The sequence below is a fragment of the Octodon degus genome, unplaced genomic scaffold, assembly GCF_000260255.1.
Source record: "Octodon degus isolate 3935 unplaced genomic scaffold, OctDeg1.0 scaffold00046, whole genome shotgun sequence".
NCBI classification, from domain to species: domain Eukaryota; kingdom Metazoa; phylum Chordata; class Mammalia; order Rodentia; family Octodontidae; genus Octodon; species Octodon degus.
Window position 1 is genome coordinate 13,147,352 of NW_004524622.1, and position 21,529 is coordinate 13,168,880.

Below are 21,529 nucleotides of genomic sequence, written 5' to 3' on the forward strand. Positions count from 1 at the left end.
AAAAAAAAAAAAAAAAAAAAAAACAGAGAGACAGTCTAAAAAAAATGTAAGCTTTAAAAAAAATGTCCTTGCTTTGATCTATACACTGCTGTGTTATTCTTCTAGTTCTCTGAAGCACTTTTATGGATTTTATCTTTTTTTTTTTTTAAGATTATGCTGTTTGTGTTTATGGTAGAGTACTATTATAAGCATTCATTACAATATAAATTAAAATAAAAACTCCTATTTTAATAGCAGCCAAGTATCTTGCTAATAAGTTTGCAACTCAGAACCACAGTTTATTAAAGCCTGCATCCCATCACCTGGCAGGTGGCAGAGTTCTTCTGGGGTCACAGGTATTGCTGGCCCAGGTAACATACCTCGCTCCGCCCCTACCTGTCCTTTCCCAGGAAGGGCAGGGGAGCACTGTCTGACATCATCATTTAGCTAAAACTCCTGGAGATGGTTTTTTTCTTTTTTTTTTTTTCTTCTTTTTTTTGACAACTCATGCACAATTTTACTTAACAAAGCTGGGTTTTATCTTTTGCATTGTTTTGTTTTGTTTTTCTAGTACTGGAGATTGAACTCAGTACCTTTGCACTGAGCTAGATTTCTATTACTTCTCTATTTTCCTTTCCCTTTCCTTTCCTTTCTTTTCTTTCTTTCTTTCTTTCTTTCTTTCTTTCTTTCTTTCTTTCTTTCTTTCTTTCTTTCTTTCTTTCTTTCTTTCTTGCCTTCCTGCCTTCCTGCCTTCCTGCCTTCCTGCCTTCCTGCCTTCTTTCTTTCTTTAATGTATTTAGTTGTTACAGAGTCTCACTATGCAGCTCAGACCCATAGTGCTCCTCTTGTTTTCAGCCTCCCCAGCACTGGGATTACAGGTGTGCACCACCACAGCTGGACTCTGTGGCCAGCTCAGCCCACCTTGGGGGTGGGGCTGGCATGGCATGTGGTGCCTGGGATTGAACTGTGGTCCCTGCGCTTGCCTCAGCTTGCCTAAGCACGTGCTTTAGTCTCTGAGCTATCTCATGGGCCCACTATTTTCATTTTAAGACAGGGTCTTACTAAAATGCCCCTAAATTGTCCCAGTGGGATTCCAACTTGTGATCCTTTTGCCTCAGCCTCCCAGAATGCTGGAATTACAGGCTCATGTCACCACACCAAGTTCCTTCTATAATTTCAGAGAGGCCATTGCAGGCTTCCCTGCAGAGTTGAGATTGAGAGCGGGAGATTGTGAACTCAAGCCTCAGTCTTGATGAGTGAGTATTTTCCAGCCATGATATCTCTAACACTCCTGTGATTTCTCCGCTGTCATCTAATCACATTCACCTAGCATATCCAACAACATGGTTACTAAACCACTGATAACTGCCTCAGTGACATTAAAAAAAAAGGCTGGCAAATAATCTATGGAAATCAAAGCATGCTCTAAAGCAGTTTCCAGTCTCCCATATGCACAACAGTAATCTGTCCCTATTTTATTAGTGTGCAATCTATACTGAATCAATTATTTCTGCACAAGTGTTTCCAGCCTTTTATGGATTCCTTGAAGTTTTAAAAGAAATCACTGTCCATTTATCTCTGCTCTCATGCATATTCCTTGAAACAGAGTAGATAACCCCTAAGGGTATCAAATAAAAATGAGAACGAGCTGAGGGTACAGGTCAGTGATAGGCCTGGCACTCACCAGGTACAACATATAAGATGGCCATGTATGGATAATTCCTTGTCTGTGGAGGTAGAAAAGGGGTGAAACTAGAACATGGAAGAATGACAAGATGGGTTCAGAAAGTAAAAATGTTCCTCCCTCCCCCTATCTCTCAAATATATTTTGAATACAACTAAGTTCTTTCCTGGTCAAGTAAAAATGTTAGATTGCAGTCTATGTCTGTGCAAGACCAGCCTCTCAGCTTTTTTTTTTAAGGAAATGTCTATACGGTGTTGTCTCATCACTAGATCGGACTCATAGTGATTCTCCTGTTTACAGCTTCCCAAGAGCTGGGAGTACAGGTGCGTGCCACGATGCCCAGTCTCAATTGCCATCTCAGTGTGCCCTGGAGGCAGGGCTGGCACGGCAGGCCCAGGGAGCGAACCCCCGGGCTTTGCTCCTGCTTGCAGGCACTGTAATCCACTGAGCTATTTGGCTGGCCCCTCCCAGCTCTTCATGTCCTGGCTCCGCCCTCCGCATGTGTACAGTGCTTGGTACAGTGTTGCTCAGAAAGATCCCCTTTTGGGAGTGGGTCAGGGAGGCTGGGAATATGAAAAATATTTTCTCCAATTGTCACAAAGTCCCAAATCAGGGCAACAGCAATTGCGTAATGTGCCTCTATTCACATTTGGGACTGATCTGGGACACAGAAGAAGACGGTGTGATCCCAGTGCCCCAGCCATTTCCTCCTCAGCAGTCACTTTCTAACTAGAGAAAGCATGCACACTGGTGGTGACGATGTAGCGACAAAAGATGGATACAACACCGGCTGTGAGGAGCAAGGCTAGAACAAGCTTCAGCACACAACCACTGACACAAGGCCGGCAAAGCAACAGCTAGACGTGAGGTTCACAGTGCTTCTCTCAGCAGCTCAGGAGGTAAGCTTCCAGTTCTTATCCATGGAAAACCTGAGGTACAGGAAGGTTAAGTACTCACTGTGATGTCAGCTAGAAAATTCTCTCCAGCATTTTCTCAAAGGATCACCTTTCTTGAATCTAGTCAAATAAATTAAAATTTCACACCTTTCAGGGAAAAATTATTTTTAAATCTTGTGATGATGGCTTCATTAGTCACTTCCTCAAAGGACAGGACCAGACAGATTAATTAGAAAAAAAAATCCTACACACAAATGCTAAACTTCTTGAGGTACTTGTGATTCACCACACTTTTGGTCTGTGGCAATTCTTTTTTGGCTTTCCAAGCACATGGAAAATACCAGTCGGTGTGACCTACCAGTGTGTTCACAGTAAATGGCTGCTCCATGCCGTCCTGTCTGCCAAAGGAAGATGTTCACGCCTTTTCTCAATCACTTCATCTGTTTCAAAGACAAAAAGCAGAGCTAGGATTATTTGTTGAGAACCTAAGTCTCAAGTCCCAAACCCCATGTGCAAAAGAACATAACCACATTGAAATAATTTATATAACTAGACTGTGAAGAAAGATTTCTGGAAATCTCTTCCAGAAGATGCAAAACTGTGGGGAGTTATGGTTTCTTGAAGTTGACCTTTTAAAATGGAGATGTGAAGGGAATTCATATTTGAAAAGTGGTGAGGTACTTTTTACTTAGAACCCCAAGCAAAGGTACTAAGTAGTCATTTTACTTTCTTCAAGGGGAAAAAGAAGAGTGTGTGTGTATAAGACCAAGAACCCTGGGGCCATGGACTCACTTGGAACCAGGGTGGATTTCACCTCAGCCTTGGAGCTGTGGCAGGCAAAACTGTGATTCGCTCCTCCTGGTTGTAGACAAGACCTATAATCGGCTTCTAGTTGACAGAGCACACAAAGGTGACAGACATTCCTCCCATGATTTTGCTATGTTATGTTTCAAAGGAGAAGTAATATTGTTGATCACTAAGGTCCTAAGTCAGCTTGTGTGAAATTGATCAAAAGGGGGTTACCCACGGTGAACTTTCAGAGATAGGAGATAGTCTTCTGCAGGCACTGGAGACCCAAAGATCATGAGCTCTGTAGCTACAGAAAATTAAGTCTTCCAGGGACCACATGAGCTTAAAAGCAGCCCAAACCTCAGATGATCCCCTACCCTAGGCCAACTCAACAGAAGCTTTGTGACACAACATGAGCGAGCTGTGTCCTGGGTGACTGGCCTACAATGAGGTGCTGTAACAGGCGTGCACTGTCTTAAGTCACTGAGTTTATGGAAATGTGTAAAGGAGTACTAGAAAGCCAAAATGCCAGCCCTGTGATCATAGCTAAGTTATATACCCTTTCTGCGCACTTGAAACACAGAGCAGTAAAGTACCCGTCATAGGGTTAGCATATAGAGCTCTTAGACTAGGTCCGAGCGTAGTTGATATTTTATAAATGTTACCTATCATTACAATTTTTATTTTGCAGATGAGGAAACTGCTACTAAAACCAAATGTGCCAGAGTTCAAATATTAACTTAAGACATGTTGGCCCCCTTGTTTTTGTGCCAGCACAGGCCATGCTCTGTTTACACCAACACTGTCTACTTGGAGCTCTGTAGAGGTCTTTACACCCCACTGTCGTCACTTAGGTACTCTGAAACATATATCCTCACTGAGTTCTCCATTGCAGAAACAGAGCAGGTGCTACATCCTCCTCAGTCAGCACATCCTGCGATCCCAGAATTCTCAGAAGTAGTTCAATCAAGTCCTCCCTGAGGTTTTCTGGCCCAAACCCATAGCTCTTCTTATTGTCTCAGCCATCCCTGGAGTAGAGTTTCTAAGCCTACAGGTTACAAGAATGCCCAAGAGAGAAATCGCCACTGAGACAGAGCCACAGTCACAGCATGTGCTTGAGAATTGAGGCACCACTGAGTATGGACAATATCACCCAGGAAATGGGCGCTTTTCAATGAGAAGAAATAAACCAGGATAAAAAGTTAGATGGGCAAACAAAGGCTTATGGGAAACATGGAGGGGTAGCAAAGGGAACAAGGAAATACTGGTCACTAGCTGATTTCAGCTTTGTAAAGGATGGAATTATTTCCTTTGAAAATAACTCAGAGGGCCATCCAAAGAGCTCAGCAGATTAAAGCACCTGCAAGCAGGCGCAGGGGCCAGGGGTTTGATCGCCAGGCCTGCCATGCCAGCCTTGCCCCTGGGGCATGCTGAGATGGCAATTGAGACTGGGCATAGTGGCACATGCCTGTAATCCCAGCTCTTGGGAGGCTGTAAACAGGTGGATCATGACAAGTCTGATCTAGTAGTGAGACCCTGAACATCCTGTAAACCCTTCCCTAAAATACAAAAAAAATTTTTAAAAATAAATAAAAATTAGGAAAATAACTCAGAGACAAGCATGGGGGAGCATGTCTGTAATCCCAGCACTCTAGGGGCCAAAGCAGCAGGATCATAGGATGGAGCTAGCCTTGGCAGCTAAAGGACTTCATGAGACCCTATCTTAAATTGAAAAATAAAGAAGAGGCAGGGGTGGCTGAGGTATAGCTCAGCACAAAGGCCCTGAGTTCCATGCTCAGTACAAAACAAAAGGTATTTAGAACCTAAATAGAGAGAAAATAATTTTAAAAGTTAGAAAAATGAGGACAGCTGTTCTTAAATTCTAATGTTCCTAAAATCATATAATCTCAGTTCTGTTTAAGATGTAGATTTCTAAGATGCATCCACAAGGATTTTGCATCTATCCATTTTTAAAAACAAAAATTTAAAGAGGAAAAACAAGCCAAAAAAAGTTTTTCAAAAAAAGATGATAGGAGGGTAACAATGGTTAACACATTGTATATTGTTATCTTTAAATTAATCACTCAGAGTACAAGATATAGGCATTTAATTGTCCAAACAATATTAGCACCAATCTTCCTTCCTTCCTTCTTTCCTTCCTTCCTTCCTTCCTTTCTTTTTTTTTTTTTTTTTTTTTTTTTTTGGAACCAGGGATTGAACTCAGGGCCTGTTCTACTGAGCTACCTCCAAGGCCCCTGTACCAACCTTTCATTTCAGTGAACTAAGAGAAATTAGTTGTGTAACTGTCTTGTATATAGGAATCCATTCATTCCAAGCCTAGTATTAGGTACTGTTAGAAAATGGCCCAGGGATTTTAATACATGATGCTTCCCAAGCAGTATTGTGCAGGACCATCTTTGGCAAGGAGCCAAGGTTGAATCTTAGTTTTGGATAAGAACTTTGATTCTCACATTTATAGGAGGATATGGGAGGATCCCATTTTTAGGAGGGCCATGGAAACCTGGCTTCTGGGCTGCGGTTCCAGACTACACGGCACCATGCAGAAGCCCTGGGCTGGGGAAACACCACTGCTGTCTCCGAGAGTGAGAAACCCGGAGTGTGCCGCTTCCTCCATCACCATCAGCAACTCTGACAACCAGCTGCTGCCTGGAAGGGCGGTGTGGCTGCCCAGGACCCCTGCACATCCGCAGTTCTGTCTCACAGCCCGAGATGGAGGTGCTGGCTGCAGCCCAGGTCACAGGCCTGCAGCGTGGCTGCAAGAGAGGCTACAAATGCTAACATCTAGCACTTCTTATTTCAGTAGGAGGCTGTGGGCAGTGCCACATGAGAAGAAATGGATTAAGAACATGATGGCCAAAAACAATGGTAAATGAGCACAAAGCAACCAATCAACCACACTGCTTTCTGTCATGAGCTTTTATAGGTGTAAAGTGGTTACTGAATTCAATATATTTTAAATATCAAAATTGTTTAAACTACTATAAAAGTATTGCTATTTATTTGTTTAACAGTTGACAACAGATGCCAGCCCCTCCCAAGCATAAGGTAAAAGATGCTCACACCTTGGTAAGTCAACTTATTTTCTGAGTTATGATGGTGCCAGTCCTTACTGCTTTATGTTTTAATCGCTAACAGTGTTACCTACAGCTGTAAAGTCCACATTAAGAGGTATATTGTCTGGCTCAGTAGACCCTATGGTGCTACTATTTTCATGACATTACTAAATGTGATTTGCTTTTTAAAACACCAAGTTCTCAAAATTGAGGAATAGTTTCTAGAATCTACCCAGGTGTGGTGGCACAAGCCTGTAATTACAGCATTGGGGAAGCTGAAGCAAGAGGATTTCACTGCCAGTTTGAGGCCACCTGTACTGGATAGTGAGTTCAGGGTTAGCCTGACTTACAGTACAAGACTCTGTCTTAAAAATAAAAAAATAAAAAATAAAAAAAGAGGGCCAGGGAGATGGCTCAATGGAATAAGTGCTTCCCTGGCAAGTGCAAGGGCCTGAGTTCAATCCCCAATTCCACATTAAAAAAAAAAAAAAAAAAAAAAAAAAAACACCACACACAGTAGAATATTTATTTGCAGATTCTTATAAATGTCCATTTTATTTTATTATTTTTTAAATGTATTTGGTACAGGGTCTCACTATGCATCTGGGACTCGTAGTGATCCTCCTGTTTTCAGCCTCCCCCACACTGGGATTACAGACATGTGCCACCACAACTGGTCTCAGTGGCCAGCTCAGCACATGTGGGCAGGGCCAGTGCAGCCTGTGGTGCCAGGGCTCGAACCCCAATCCATATGGTTGGCTCATCAGGCACTTAGTCCACTGAGCTATCTCACTGATCCTTGTTTTAATTTTTAATATAATAAGCATAAATAGATATAATCCATATAAGCAAAGACTTTTAGTGTCTCCAGGAATCTTTCTCTTTCCTTTTGCCATGCTGGGGATGCAACTTGGGGCCTCATGTGCTGGGCAAGCCTTTGGCCATGAACTGCACCCACAGCCCCTCTAGGAACTTTTAAGAGGGCAAAAAGTTTGGGAACTGCTCTCTAGACCAACCACACAAACAAACGGCATCAAAGCTCATTGTACTGTCACAGTTTAACCAAAACCAAGCAGACTGTATGGATCTAAACAGCGAAAACTAAAAAGCAAGTATTGCTTTCCACTTGTGCCAACCAAAGCTTCTCTAAAAAATTAGAAAATCTGAACTGTGAGTGCAGTACAGTAAGAAACACCCACCTCGCAGAGCCTGAGACCCGCCATACAATGCAGCAGACTAAATAACCCACAGCACCCTCGGCTGCCCCAGCCTCGCTTCCAGGGAGCAGCCTTGTCACCGCACTTGGGCTGGAGAGATGGCAGCGGGAGGGATGCCATCTAGGTCTGCAAAGGAAGGCATGCAGCCCCCACCCCTGCACCCCCGCCCGCCACAATGTCCACCAGAGCTAGAACCCCGTGGCACAGGAGGAAGAGCCAAAGCAAAACAAGAGGAGAAACAGAGCACCCAGTTTGCTTTCATGGACTACGATGGGAGAGATAAAGTTTTCCTTCACTTAATGCTTTGGGCTGTTGGTCTGGGCAGCGAGGCCTGCACCTAGCCAGAGGCCTGCTTGCTCCCTCCTCACACCCTCCCTGGCCTGGCCTCTGCAGATCCGCCCTCTTCCTCACCTTCCTCAGGTACAGGAAGATGATGTAAGCATTTCAGTCCGCCCTCCTGCCTCCTTCAACGCTCTGAACCCTGCTGACCTGTAGAACCCCACTCCTCCACCTAGAAGCTTCTGACTTCTTTAGAATCAGTGACATGTATTTCCTCAGACCGTAGGTATTGTAAACTACAACCCCAAAGACTACTTCTGGTTCTCACAAATGTTCAGTGTAGTTGTTACAATAAACTTGAAGCGAGTTACCAACCTTTAAAACTTGGACGATTTCATATATAAAAAGGAAAATCAGGGGTCCAACCTTTTTTTTTTTTTTTTTCCTGAGACTAGCAGCTCTGGCCGCGGGTCCAGCACCTGGCCCTTATTTGTTCAGATAGGCGATTAACACACAGAATGTTAAGCCCTGATAAGGAAGTCAAAGCCATTTCACTACTGTTCTCCTTTTCCAGGAGTAGGAAAGGCACACAACTTAAGTACTCTGAGGATCAGCAAATGCTGCTTCAGGGAAGGACGCAGTAGTGTGGCATTCACCATGCGGACAGCCTTCTCTAACTCCCTCCCTTCACCTCCCACCAAAGGAAGACAGGCAAAAGGTGACTGAAAGTGCTAAAGAGAAAATAAACATTGCAATTTGGAGAATCAGAAATGCACTGAAGCAGGAAGTCTGAGATGGGATGTATTTGATGTCATTCAAAAATAAAATACAGATTTTCCAGGAGGACCAAGGTGCTCCACGGCATGCAGCGTACACACTCCCTCTCAGGGCATGAGCCTGGCCCCCTCAGCCCTGCAGTTCACTCTCTGGGGATCCTTGCGCCTCTCATTCACAGATGGCCCCACTTCCTGCTCTCACCATAGCCTGCAAGTGACAGGAAAACATCTACCAGCAAGGTTGGCTTCATCTCAGCCTGACCCAACTTGTACTCCCAGCAGAGCCCACACCTTCGAGGCTCGATAACTTCTAAGTTAGAGCTAGGTAGTGTATTTAACCTGCCGGATACCTTTGGGGAGCTCTTGTTTTATAGTTCTTGCCTTCTTGTTTCTATGTCCAATTCTTTCTCCCCAATGACACAAAGGCTTTTCCTCTATAAACTTCACAGAGGCCCCAGGAACCTCTTCTCTCAGTTAATCGCCAAACACAGAGTTCAGGGACCGGTGTGTTGGACGTGTGTGTATGTGTGTGTGTGTGTGTGTGTGTGTGTGTGTGTTCTCAAGGAGCACAGGAGGTGGAGCCCTGACTCACAAGCCCGGCTGATGAGCAGCTGCCAGAGCCCGGTGAGCTCAGGATGTGCCTGCAAGGCTGTGGGTTCCTCTACACAATTAAAGGCAGCATCCTCTTTGCTTCGCGGTCCCAGTTCAAGGTCTCCAAGTCTCAACTTCCTCCAGACGCTATGGAAGAAAGTCTATGGTTCTACCTTTTAAAATAAGCAGCAAACCAAGAGCAGTGGGGCATGCCTATAATTCTAATATTTGGGAGGTTGAACCAGGAAGAACCCAAGTTTAAGTCCAGCCTGGATAAGTTAGCACGACTCTATCTCAAACGCCAGGAATAGAGAAAATTATTTAAACAAGCACAGTACTCGTTTTGTGACTGCCTTAGCTTCAATTTTCTTTGCTTTCCCCTCCCCTTCCCCCTCCCCCCATTTGCAGGAATGAGGAGCTCGCCCAGGGCCTCACATATGCCTTCCAACCACTTAGCTGTACCCTTAGCTGAGCCCAATTTTTCAGCTTTAATTTACTTATCTTTTCTTTATTTTTTATTTTATTTTTTTGCGGAACCAGGGATTGAACTCAGGCCCTTGTGCTTGCCCGGGAAGCACCTATTCCACTGAGCCATCTCCCCAATCCCTTTATTATTATTATTTTTAAACTTCATCTGTTTGAAGCCAAGCTCAGAATCCTGACCCACTTTCACACATATAGCAACTTTTCCCAGAACACAAAGGCCACCTGACAGTGAGCAGTCTCCTCGGAGCCGGGGCACTCTGCAAAGTGCTGGCCACACTGTCACCGGTACATGCCCTTTCCTCCCTGAGTGCCACACTGCTGCCCTGGATAGCAGTGTTGTCTGCCAGCAGCTGAGAGAACCCAGAACACCTCCGGCCACCTCTGAGTCTTATTTCTAATTAGCGAAACCACAGCCTTTCTTCTCCCTACTGGGCCACAGCCATGTTTTCCAGGAAGTACGCAGTGCAGTTACTTAGCTGGAAACACTGAAAGAAAATTACTGTAATCCAGGCTGTGGGCTGGAGTTATGGACTGGGGCCTCCTAGAGGAGGTACGGCAACTGGTCTCAGCTTTTTGTCCATTTTGAGGGATTCTAAAAATACAGAAAAAATTAAAAAATCACTTTTATTTTCTTAGATGTATCTGTACTATTAATAAATTAGAAATGGGCTATCGCCAAGGAAATGCCTTATCTGCACCAAAATAATTGGCTGAACTTTTTTTGTATCAAAATAATTATAAGGTAAAATATAACTCATACAATTGTAATTCATCAATTTAAAAATCAAAGTTAATTTTTTTAAAAAAATTAAGGATATAAAACTCAGTAAAAAAAAAATTTGGGACAGGGAGATAGGGCAATAGAATAAGCGCTTGCCTGGCAAGTGCAAAGTCCTGAGTTCAATCCCTGATACCACCAAAAAAAAAAAAAGTAAGAAAAAGCCCTTAGTAAGTATACTTTCTGAATAGCAAAGAGGAAGTCTCTAGGGAAATATAAAATATAATGAGTTAATGAAATGAAAAGACATCACAATATGAGGAGGCAAAAAGGATCATCCCATCCTTGTCAGCAGGAACCAATCCCATTAGAGGAATTTACTGGCAGATCAGAAATAACTTTTATCACATATTTCCTATAATTTTAAGTACCACATGTGAATATCTGTTATATGCCAAGTTTCCAGCTCTTATTCCCAGGGGGTAGGTGTTGGGCATCAGAGTGCTTTAGATCTGATTAATTCATAAAAATGTGGCTGCTTCCGCAAAGTGTATTAAATAAACATAGTGGTCATTCTAGGATATTCTAGGGGCAATAATTATTTTAGCATAGTGCAATACAAATTTTTTATCCTAACACCAAGACAAAATGGCTGGGTGCCCTAAGTACCCAGTGTTTTTATAGCCATTGACTACACCCCTACAGACACCCCACTTCATCCTCGCCCGCTGAGACCATTAGAGATACTCACTTTCCTGTCCCCCTTGGCTGGTAAGCAAGCGACCAAGTCTTAAGACAGTAGAACAGAAGGAGAAATCCATTGGGAGGATTGTGTGAGAGAGTTCCACCTCTGAGACAAAAGGACATTCTAAAGAACGTTTCTTTTCATCACCAGACACGCATTTTCCTGCAAGTCTTGGAATGCAGCAGCATCTCCCACCCCAGCCGACCGAGCCCAGGAGGGAGCTGTGTGTGTAGCGCAGAGCCCAGCGGCGGAAGGAGCCTGGCTCCTCACACTGTTGAGCTGTGGATCCTCCATGCATCCTTTCTCCTTTGAATTGTTGAGACAATAAATGCAATTATTCAAGGTCCTCTTAGGGTTCTGCATCATATTAATTGATTTCTATGGTGATATGAGGAAATCACAGCTATAGGAATCCTATGATAAAAGATGGCTCTGAATAGCTAAAACAGAACAAGAAAAAAAAGAGAATTGATAATATTGATATTAAAATTGTGTGAGATTTAATCAATGCTGAGAATAAAGCCTTTTCATCAGCTAGATGAAACTAATAGCAACCATATTGCTACCATAATAATTCGGACCATTTACAGACAGCTTTCCTTCCCCGGTTAAGCAAAATTACGCATTATGTACGTGATCTCACATGGTCCTAACAACAGTCTTTTTAAATAAGAAGCAAGAGCTGGGCATAGTAGGACATGCCTGCAATCACAACTACCGGGCAGGTCGAGGCAGGAAGATCCTGAGTTTAAGGCCAGCCCATGCCCAGAACCTGTCTCAAAATACAAAAGGGCTGCTGAAAACATCATTACCATAAGCTAGACTTTACAGATACGAAAACTGTGTTAGTTGATACATTATGTCAACTTGGCTAAATCAGCTCCAGCAGTTCTCAACGTGGGGACCCAGCCATGCAGGTGGGCAGGGCCCAGGAATGGAGGAAGGCTTCCTGCAGCCCTACCCTGCTTCCGTGCAGAAGTCCTAGTCTTCGGAGGAGCTTGATCTTGGCAGCCGCGCCACTTTGAGGAGCTGCGACCTTCACTGTGGAGCATAGTCAGTGTAGAAGGAAGACAGAGGCTTGATGGACGCCGCTGCAGCTGCTGCTCCTCCTCTGCTCTTCATTGTTTTCTGCCGCACGAACTGCTGTCTTTGCCTTGGAGCCAGCGGAATATGGACTGAACCCTCCAGTAACTGTGAGCTAAATAAACCTTTCCTTCCTTCATTTTGAGTGTCAGGTATTTGTCCCAGCAATGAGTAAAAAGTAATTAAAAACAAAAACTTAAACTATAAGATGTAGGAAATGAGTCAAATGATGCAGCAATACACAAACTAGTCGTGTGCCAGCGCTGGCAACTCACCTTTAATAGGTATCAGTGAATCTCAGGGGAGGGCCCAATCACTGGGCCTTGTACAGAATGACAGCATTTACTGTAGAAATGAAGATTTCAGTTCAGAATGACAAACAGATGATTCATAATCTTTTTCCTGCATTCTCTTCTCTTTCACCTTAGGCACAGTGGTTCAGAACCCATGCACTGACCACCCAGCATACATACTTAAGAAACTCCAATCTGTGATTATTCTGCCAAGGCATGTTCAACTTAGAATATTTGCTGGCTTTTAACAGAAGTTTTAGATTTTATGATATTTCAAACTCATTTCATATGCTTATAAATGTACTAATTTAGGATTCTGGTTTTGTAAAAGTGTGAATTAACACATAATTGCAAAACATTTAGTAAACAAATCTGAGGTGTCGAGAAGAAACTTTTATTTGTACATAGACATTTTATATCATAAATCTACACTGGGATACTACTGTTCTACTGCTGTTGAAATACTAAAACTTCAGCCGGGCAATGGTGGTGCACGCCTGTGGTCTGAGTGCCTTGGGAGGCCCAGGCTGGATGACAGAAAGCTGAAACCCAGCCTGCCTGGGCAGCTGGGCAACCAGGGAGGCCGTCTCAGAAAAACAAATGAAGAAAGAGTTGGAGACGTAGCTCAGTGTGAGAACTCTGGGTTCGGTCCCCAGGACAAAAAAGAGAGAAAGACAGAGGAGGAGGGAAAGGGGGAAGGAGAAGAGGGAGAGGAGGAAGGAAAGAAGGAAGAAAGGAAGAAGAAAGAAGAAATAAAAGCAAGCAGACAAAAATTCTGGGAAATCATGCATTCCAATATAAGCCACTAAACTTTAATCCATATTTTAGTATACTTTTCCTTTTTATTCCAATTTATTTGTAAGAAAATGCTATCTGAAAGATACCTTATTTCATTGAAATATAAAATGGGCCATAAATAAAATTTTTAAATGACATCATTTCTTGCTTGCCAGCCACCTAAGCTCACAGACTGGGGAAGCCGACAGGCATGATCGATCAATTTTATGACATTTCCTAAGAACTATTCTTCAACAAATGAATTTAGTCCAGCACTACTACTCAAAAGCAGAAGATAGCTATCCCAAAATACTCATCCACAGCTTCTCCAAAATTCTCCTACCACAGAACCCCCACTGCTCACTCAACATGTCCCGGTGGGCAGTCCGTTCATACTGGCCGTATCTAGGCAGTGTTTTCAGGACAGCAGACCAAAGCCAAAAAAAGGCAGTGCGTTTCTACGATGCTCTCTGGCAATGCAGTGTAGAGCTCTTCACGAGCCCTTGGCCAACTTGTATCTGGCAATCTGAGCAATTAACTTGAAAACAACAATATGCAACATAACGACCGTTGTTGAATTCCTATCGTTTTGTTTAGTGAAATTCTGTATCATTTCTAATGGCATTTTTCTTCTTCAATGTTTTTTTTTTCTCTTTTTAAAAAAGTAATAATAAAAATAAATAAAAATTCAAAAAAGAAAGTGACCCTCTGCAGTTCCTATCTGCTTCTCACCCACTCTGTCTTTTTTCCTGCAGCCAATGGGTCCCTAACTGTGAGGTGATATTTCCTGAGCATCGTTCCTGGACTGCAATAAATCAGGGAAAGAGGGGCATTGTTGGTACCACTAGATTTTTATTTTTTTTTTCATAATTTTATTGAGAGACAAATAACAATGAGACAGTTTCAAATCAAATTGGTAGGACAGTTTCAATAATTAACACATTGCATACTCTATTCCTAGTGGTTATTTGCTTTACAAGATGTAGACATGATTTCCTATTTACAAACACCATTAGAACAAATCATTCTATTCATTAAGAGAATGTAACTATGTATCTATCCTAACCACTTTGAATACACAGATACAAAATGGACATTCATCTGTATCCCCTTTTTTGTTTACTTCTGTCATATGAAAATTATAGGTGTGTGAACTCAGCAAAGTATTCTAAAAGAGTCCAGTAGCCCATAATAGCATTGGGTCTTCCGCTTGACTGGCAGTGTCAGAAATTGTCGACCTGCGTCCCCTACAGCTCAACACAACACCATGGCTTTACTTCTTACGGTACCACTAGATTTTTAGAGCTCTCTGAGTAAGAAATTCGGGGAAGGCCATGCTGCAGATATCTGTTTCTTTCTCTGTTTTATGAAGCAAACCAGGATGTTTTCATGCTCATTAACACTTGAGACACTGTCTCAAAAGAAAGTCCTCTGACAGTTACCAATACCTTCCACAGGCCTGGTCTTCATCTACAGAATTTTCCTTCTTGTTTTTTTCCTTTCTTCCTTTTTTTTTTTTTTTTTTGGAGTGGGGGACTTGGGCTCAAACTCAGTATCTTGTACTTGTTAGGCATTGGCTGATTTTTTTCTACAAGCACCTCTGACTCTGCTGCTATGAAGTAGAGGGATTTCCCTTTTTCTCCTCTCCCCTCAATCTGCATCACAAATGCTAATTATCCATCTTTTCTCTTGACATATCCTTATCCAACAGCATATGCTCTCTAAATTTTTTTTTTTTTTTTTTTTTTTAGTTTTTTTGGTCTTGGCTTCAGTTTAATTTGAATTTTGGCAGTGTGTCATCAAATGTCCTTGCTTCTATCCCCATACCTGACTGTAATCTCTCACTCAATATGTCCCAAGAATACCTCCTTCCCCCAAAAATCACTAGCTCCAAATAGATGCACCTGTGCAAGCATCCTTCAACATTATTTTTTATTTATTTAGTTTTCAGTACCGGGGATTGAACTCAGGTCCTTGCACTTTCCGGGCAGGTGCTTTTCTACTGAGCTGTCTCCCCTGCCCAATTCAACATTATCTATGGAGCCCTACTTTTTACTAGAAGCTAGTGATGTAAGAAGAGCAAAGAGACTGATGAATCTGATTTGGTGGTCCTTGCACTCTGTCAGAGGCAAAGGCTAGAGTAGTGAGGTAAAAATATTAAACAAGCATCCTCACAATAGCACAGTAACAAGGGTGGCAACTGCGGGAAACAAGAAGAACTAGACATTGCCTAGCAAGAATACACCAGAAATAACAGCATGATCTCCTTCACCATCAAGGGACCTATAACATGGATTTGTCTGATCATTGTTGATGTTAACATTAACCATTTATTTGTCATGAATATAATTTTTCTCTTGAAAAGATATTATTTTTATCTCAGTGTAATTAAAAAGTACTTTGTAGATAGTTATTTTGAAACTATGCAAATATTCTGTTCCTCAATAATTTTAGCAACTAAAGATTATTTTTCCCTGAAACAATTATCACTGCCAAGCTTGAAAATGTTCATTTGTCTGTTTTCACTGTTCTGGGCACATTTTTATCGGATTAGTTAAAATTTATGATTAAAAGTTCTTTTACTGGGGCCCGGGAGATGGCTCAGTGGAATAAGCGCTTCCCTGGCAAGTGCAAGGGCCTGAGTTCAATCCCTAGTTCCATAAAAAAAAGAGAAAATACTTGTTTAAAGTTTATCTAATTGAAAAATTACATATAAAAAAAAAAAAAAAAAAAAAAGTTATTTTACTTTTACATAAAATGTAAACAATATCCCTCACACACACTGAAGCCTGGGGTCAAAACTAGGGCTTGCACACGCTGGGCAGGCACTCTACTGCAGAGCTGTATTCCCAGCCCAGATCTTTTTCCAAGTAGCTATGTTCTTTAGCCTTCATTAAACACTATAATAACAATAAACACATTAAATAAGTCTATCCTGTTTCTTCTGACACAGCTATGTGCAGCCAGGTTTGGATAAATTGCTGCTATCAACATGTAATTTTATTTTTACGTCAGGAATGAAACAAAGATGGTTCCTTGCTACCTCAAGGCGACATAACTTAGCCTCCTCTAACATATTTAACTGCTCACATAATTCTCAGCTCTGCTACTAAGGTGATACCGGGGCAGAACAGACGCTCAGTTCCTATTTGCAAGTGAAATGGCCTAGGAGGAAGGGGAGAGGAGAGCAAGGGGTAGCCACTGGGCTGGGAAGCTCGTCACGGTGAAAAGGGAGCTCAGCTCTGCGCTGAAGATGAGGAAAAGAATAAACAGCCACTGGGGGATATTTTGAAGAAAAATCATAGAACTTGGCAGCCCTACAGATGTAGGGCAGTCAGGGCATAATTAAGCAAAGATACTGTTAATGTCAGCATCTAAATGAAGGAGCTGGAGATGACACTGTTTCTGGCTCCATCAAAAGGTGACCAGTACCAGCATCTGATCCATTACACAAAACACAGCAAGCCCAGGCAGTAGCCGTGGCCCACGCCCACCCACACTGTGGGCGCTGAGTCACTGGCCAAGTAGCTCTCAGAAGTGAGCCCTCTGAGCCCTGGCCTGCCTGCCTTTGCTCCGCATGTGAGAAGAGCCCTCTCACTGGGTCTGTTTCCATCTTGCTCCCTTCTGATTAACGGCACCTGCAGCATGCATCGTCGCTTATAAAACGTGACTCAGCTCCCATTTCTTGTCTTAAAACCCCTTCATGACTTTTCATTGCTATTGTCATTGAGCAGTTCCCCTTACCCATGGAAGGTATGTTCCACTTAGCAAACTTTGCATATACTCTTTTTTCCCTAGAAAAACATACCTATGATGAAGTTCAATTTATAAGTTAGGAAGGGTAGGAAATTAACAGTAATTAATAATAAATAAGATAAATATAATAAAAATTATATGAATGTGGTCTCTGCCTTCAGATTTCATCGTACTATATTCACCTTTCTTCTTCTTCTTCTTCTTCTTCTTCTTCTTCTTCTTCTTCTTCTTCTTCTTCTTCTTCTTTTTAAATGTTATTTGGTTGTTGCAGGGTCTCACTATGCAGCTCAGCCTCATGGTGATCCTCCTGTTTTCAGCCTCCCCAGCACTGAGATTATTGGCATGTGCCACTATGTCCTGACTCTGGCTGGCTCACCCACTCTGGGGGCAGGGCTGGCGGGTCATGTGGTGCCAGGAATCAAACTGCGGTCCCTGAGCTTGCCTGAGCTTGCCTAAGCAGATGCTTTAGTATGCTGAGCTATCTCACTGGCCCCTCACCTTTCTTCTCATTGGCTACAGTGAACTGATGCCACAGAACTCAAGGAAGACTTGTGTGTGTCCTAATAGTCTCACCAAACCAGGCTGGACCAGGGTGACTCCGCCCAGCCTTCTAAGCACCCTGACTGGGCATCACAGCCCCCGCACGGCACGGCTGCACCAGGCAAAGCCGATGGAAATGGACCCACCCTCAGATCTCACTGCAGCTGCCTACCCATTTCCCTCGCCACACATGGTCACACCCTAGAAGCAACAGATGAGCTCAACCAAGGAATTTTTTTTTTACAAAGTAACCAGTCAGTACTCAGAAAGTGCCAGCATCATGCATCTAAAGAACTAAAGCTAAAGAACCATCCTAGATTTAAAAGACTGAAGAGACATGTGTGATTCTAGACTGGAACCTCCACCAGGAGAAGGACTTTGGTGAAATAAGAACAAGGCCTCGAGCTTCGACAATGTTTTGTATCAATGATTATTTCCTGCCACTGATAGCTACTGTGGCAACATAAAGTTAATATTTGGACAAGCTGTGTAAATGAGGCACAGAAGTTCTGTGTACTGTTTCCATGAGCTTTTAGGGGTCTGAATTTATTTTATGAAAGGAAATATTAAAAAATTTTCAAGTAATGCCTTTAAAAATCAGTAAGTAAAAGGACAACATAGGGAAAAAAGGTTTGTAGCACTTGTAACAAGGATACCAGTTACCGCTAAGCTATTGAAAACATTTGTAGAACAGGAAGAAGGAGGTACAAAGTAGAATGGAAATGAGCAGATGACATGAACAAACCTTAAGAGACAAAAGCAACAAAAAATACGTGGGAAAATGTGTAGGTTCACTAATAATTATAAGGCTGAATTTCAAACAAGGAGTAGCTCAGTGGTAGACCAGTTCTCCAGTGTACACAGACCCTGAATTCAAGCCATAATATCAAAACCAAATAACAATTTTTAAGTACCTGTAATTCTCAACATGATAATTGCATTTGCTTAACTAATAAAATCTGAGTGACCAATCTCATTCAATACTGATGATGACTGGAAAAAAAATCTGACACTTTTTTTTTAGATAGCATGCATTCCTGTTGATAAATTTCAATTCTAAAATTTTCCTGTAGATTGTCACGGTCATATCCACACAAACAGACACTTCAGTATGTTTCAGAAATAGTAAAATTTTGGAAATAAAAAAGAAGTAACAATCAGGGGAATCATTTCTCATTGGGCGTGGTGGCCTCCATCTATAATCTCAAACTCAGGAAGCTGAGCAGGAAGATCACCACCAGTTCAAGGAGATGGTTCAGTGACCTAAGTGCCTGCCTGGCAAGTGCAAGGTCCCAAGTTCAAACCCCAGTAACAAAAAAAAAAAAAAAATTTTAAATTCTACTTTTCAAAGCCTTGAAGTTTAGAGTAAGTTGCCACAGATATGAACCCTAGTCTACTCACATGCAGTCTTCCGTGGTCGTGCTGAGTTGTCTCAGTGCTACACGTGGCAACACAGACAGAGACAGAGGAGCAGCTCTCTGCTGCACATGTGCAGCTAGAGAGCTTACCGCAACGCCTCTGAAGCCATCCAGGCAAATCAGGGCTCAGACCCCTCACTTTCCCGCCCTCTGCCTTTACGGTGGCAAACCAGCCTGTGAGCTCATCCGTCCTGTGATCCCGTTTCTGGGTCCCGGGCTGTGTGGCCCCTCCTGGGGGGTGGGGGGTACGTGGTTTATATTGCTCAACGCTGCTCACACTGCAGCGCAGCGGCCTAGGGCCTGCTAGAGGAAGCTTAAACACCTGGCCCACTCTTGAGGTGCCTCCTACCCCTCCGCACTCAGACTCACATCTTCTCACCCTTCTCAGGTCTTCCCTGACTCGTCTTTCGGCAAGCCAATGTCTGTCTTACCTAAACATCTGCTGTTCAGGAGGATGTGTTCCCGTGTCCCTAAAACTTCCTGCTACCCTGTATTTTTCTTTTTTTTATTCTGATCTTCAAAGAACAGATATCACCAAAACTACGAGATCGAACATCTTCCCTTAAATATGAACTTCAAGGCAGTGCTTGAGTTTGTACTGCATTGTTGTGTAAAAATGTCTATGGAAATCAGGAAGAATAATTGCTTAAAACATAATAAAAGGAAGAATTTAAACTTAACATTAGATTTCCCCTTTAATAAGAGTTTTCTCAAAGTATGGATTATTTTATATAAAAATCCTGGCCTGCCAGATAGCTCAGTGGATTAAAGCACCTGCTTAATGCCTAGGTAGGAATAAGGATCAGGATTCGGTGCCATGCCGCCCCTGCCCCCTGGGCGCACTGACAGTGACTGAGACTGGGCATGGTAATGCATACCTGAAATCATAGCGTTTGGGAGGCTGCAAACAGGAGGTTCACTAGGAGTCCAACCTTTGTAAAGAGACCCTGGAGACCCTGTACTAAATACATTTCTTTTTTTTTTAATCCTATGAGAAGTCTGCCAAGTGGAAATCTCCACCCACCCTCCTTGTGCTGGTAGAGGACATTTGACTTTATTTTTTAGGCTAATTTGAGAATCACTGCCCTAGTTACTGTCCTAAACTTTTCAAAAATACTTTACTCATTCAAAAGAAAGATGACTGCGTATACCATAAAGATATAATAGTTATATTTCTCTCAAGATCCACATTTTGATCTCAGGGATTTTTCATTAATTAGAAAATTCAGTTCCACACCACTCATGATTCCAAGTGATTTCGATTCTATTTATGCAAATTAAACGCTATATAGGATCAGTGGGCCATTTCCTTGTTCCATTAAGCAGGAGCACCGCCATATGAAGCTCTTACCCTCTGCCTTTCTAATCTCAGTCCATCTACCATGTTTATTTGTTGCAAGTGTAAAAGATAACTTATCTCCTGGGACAATGTTTAAGCCAACTTTTCAAGGACAAAACACATTGGAAAAAGAACTACAGGCAAACTATAAACCACCAGGAGTTAAAGCACAGACCCACAGGCCTCGGAGAGTGGAGTTTCTTCTCAGTTGTTCAAATGTGCATTTCTAGAGTTAAAAGATATGGTTCTGGTGATAATGACAGAATAGGCTGTATGAAATTACAGTATTATAGACAGCTAAGTTAGACAGAAACTAATGTATAGTTAAGAGCAACTGGGCCCTCAGGAGGTCAGCAGAAAAAAACAAAACAAAACAACAAGAAAAAAACACATCAAGATTGTGGCAGGAGGCCCAAGAAGGAGCTGCAATGGCTGGCTTGCATGCTGTCTTGAGGCTAAACAGCACTATGCAATTGTACTGTAATTAGCAATACTGGGTCCAGTGCGTCCCAACAGGCATCAGTTGCTGGGGTGGGTGACCAGAGCTTCTGGACCCATCTGTTCCCCAGAATGCTTTTATTCTTTCTATGTACCCCTGTCATGTGACTCACTTCCCTTTCGGATGAATATTAGCTGAGAGGCTATACCTGGTATCCTATAGGTTGACTGTAGTTTGATCCACACTGTACCCACATTGTGACATTCTTGGGCAAGTTATCCCTGACAAAGGGCCTCAGGGGACACCTAGTTGGCACCCCTCCTGGGAATCCAGGAGCTGTTCTTCTTCCTTGTATTTTCAAAACCCTCTCGACTTCCTGCTTTGGTTTGTGACTTCATTCCTAGATGTCATGAGACCATGAATTCATCACTTCTGGCCTTCAACCGGTGGGGAGTTGTATTCTTTTGTGTATCAACAGGACCATTACAGATTGGAGTTTTCCTTCTGCTTTCAGTTCAACGTGCACAGTTGATTGCTCTTGAAATGCAGAATTACTGGAGCCTGAAACATAAAATTCTTAAGAGGAACTGTGTTGTTTTTTGTTTTTTTTTTTTTTCCCTGAACACAACCAAATGCAAAACAGGAAGGCA

At 42.5% G+C, this 21,529-nt stretch overlaps 1 protein-coding gene across 2 annotated transcripts in view; it reads right to left on the minus strand.

Moving 5' to 3' along the window:
* Nucleotides 1-21,293, minus strand: part of Stambpl1 (STAM binding protein like 1) — a 43,934-nt gene extending 22,641 nt beyond the window's left edge. For both annotated transcript variants that reach the window (XM_023716245.1, XM_004632077.3), the window contains exons 1-2: nt 21,088-21,293; nt 2,918-2,999 (exon numbers count right to left, since the gene is read on the minus strand). In XM_023716245.1, the coding sequence (XP_023572013.1) occupies nt 2,918-2,947 (30 nt within the window). In that variant the 5' untranslated portion in view covers nt 2,948-2,999; nt 21,088-21,293. The remainder of the gene's footprint in view (nt 1-2,917; nt 3,000-21,087) is intronic.
* Nucleotides 21,294-21,529: the final 236 nt, after the last annotated feature.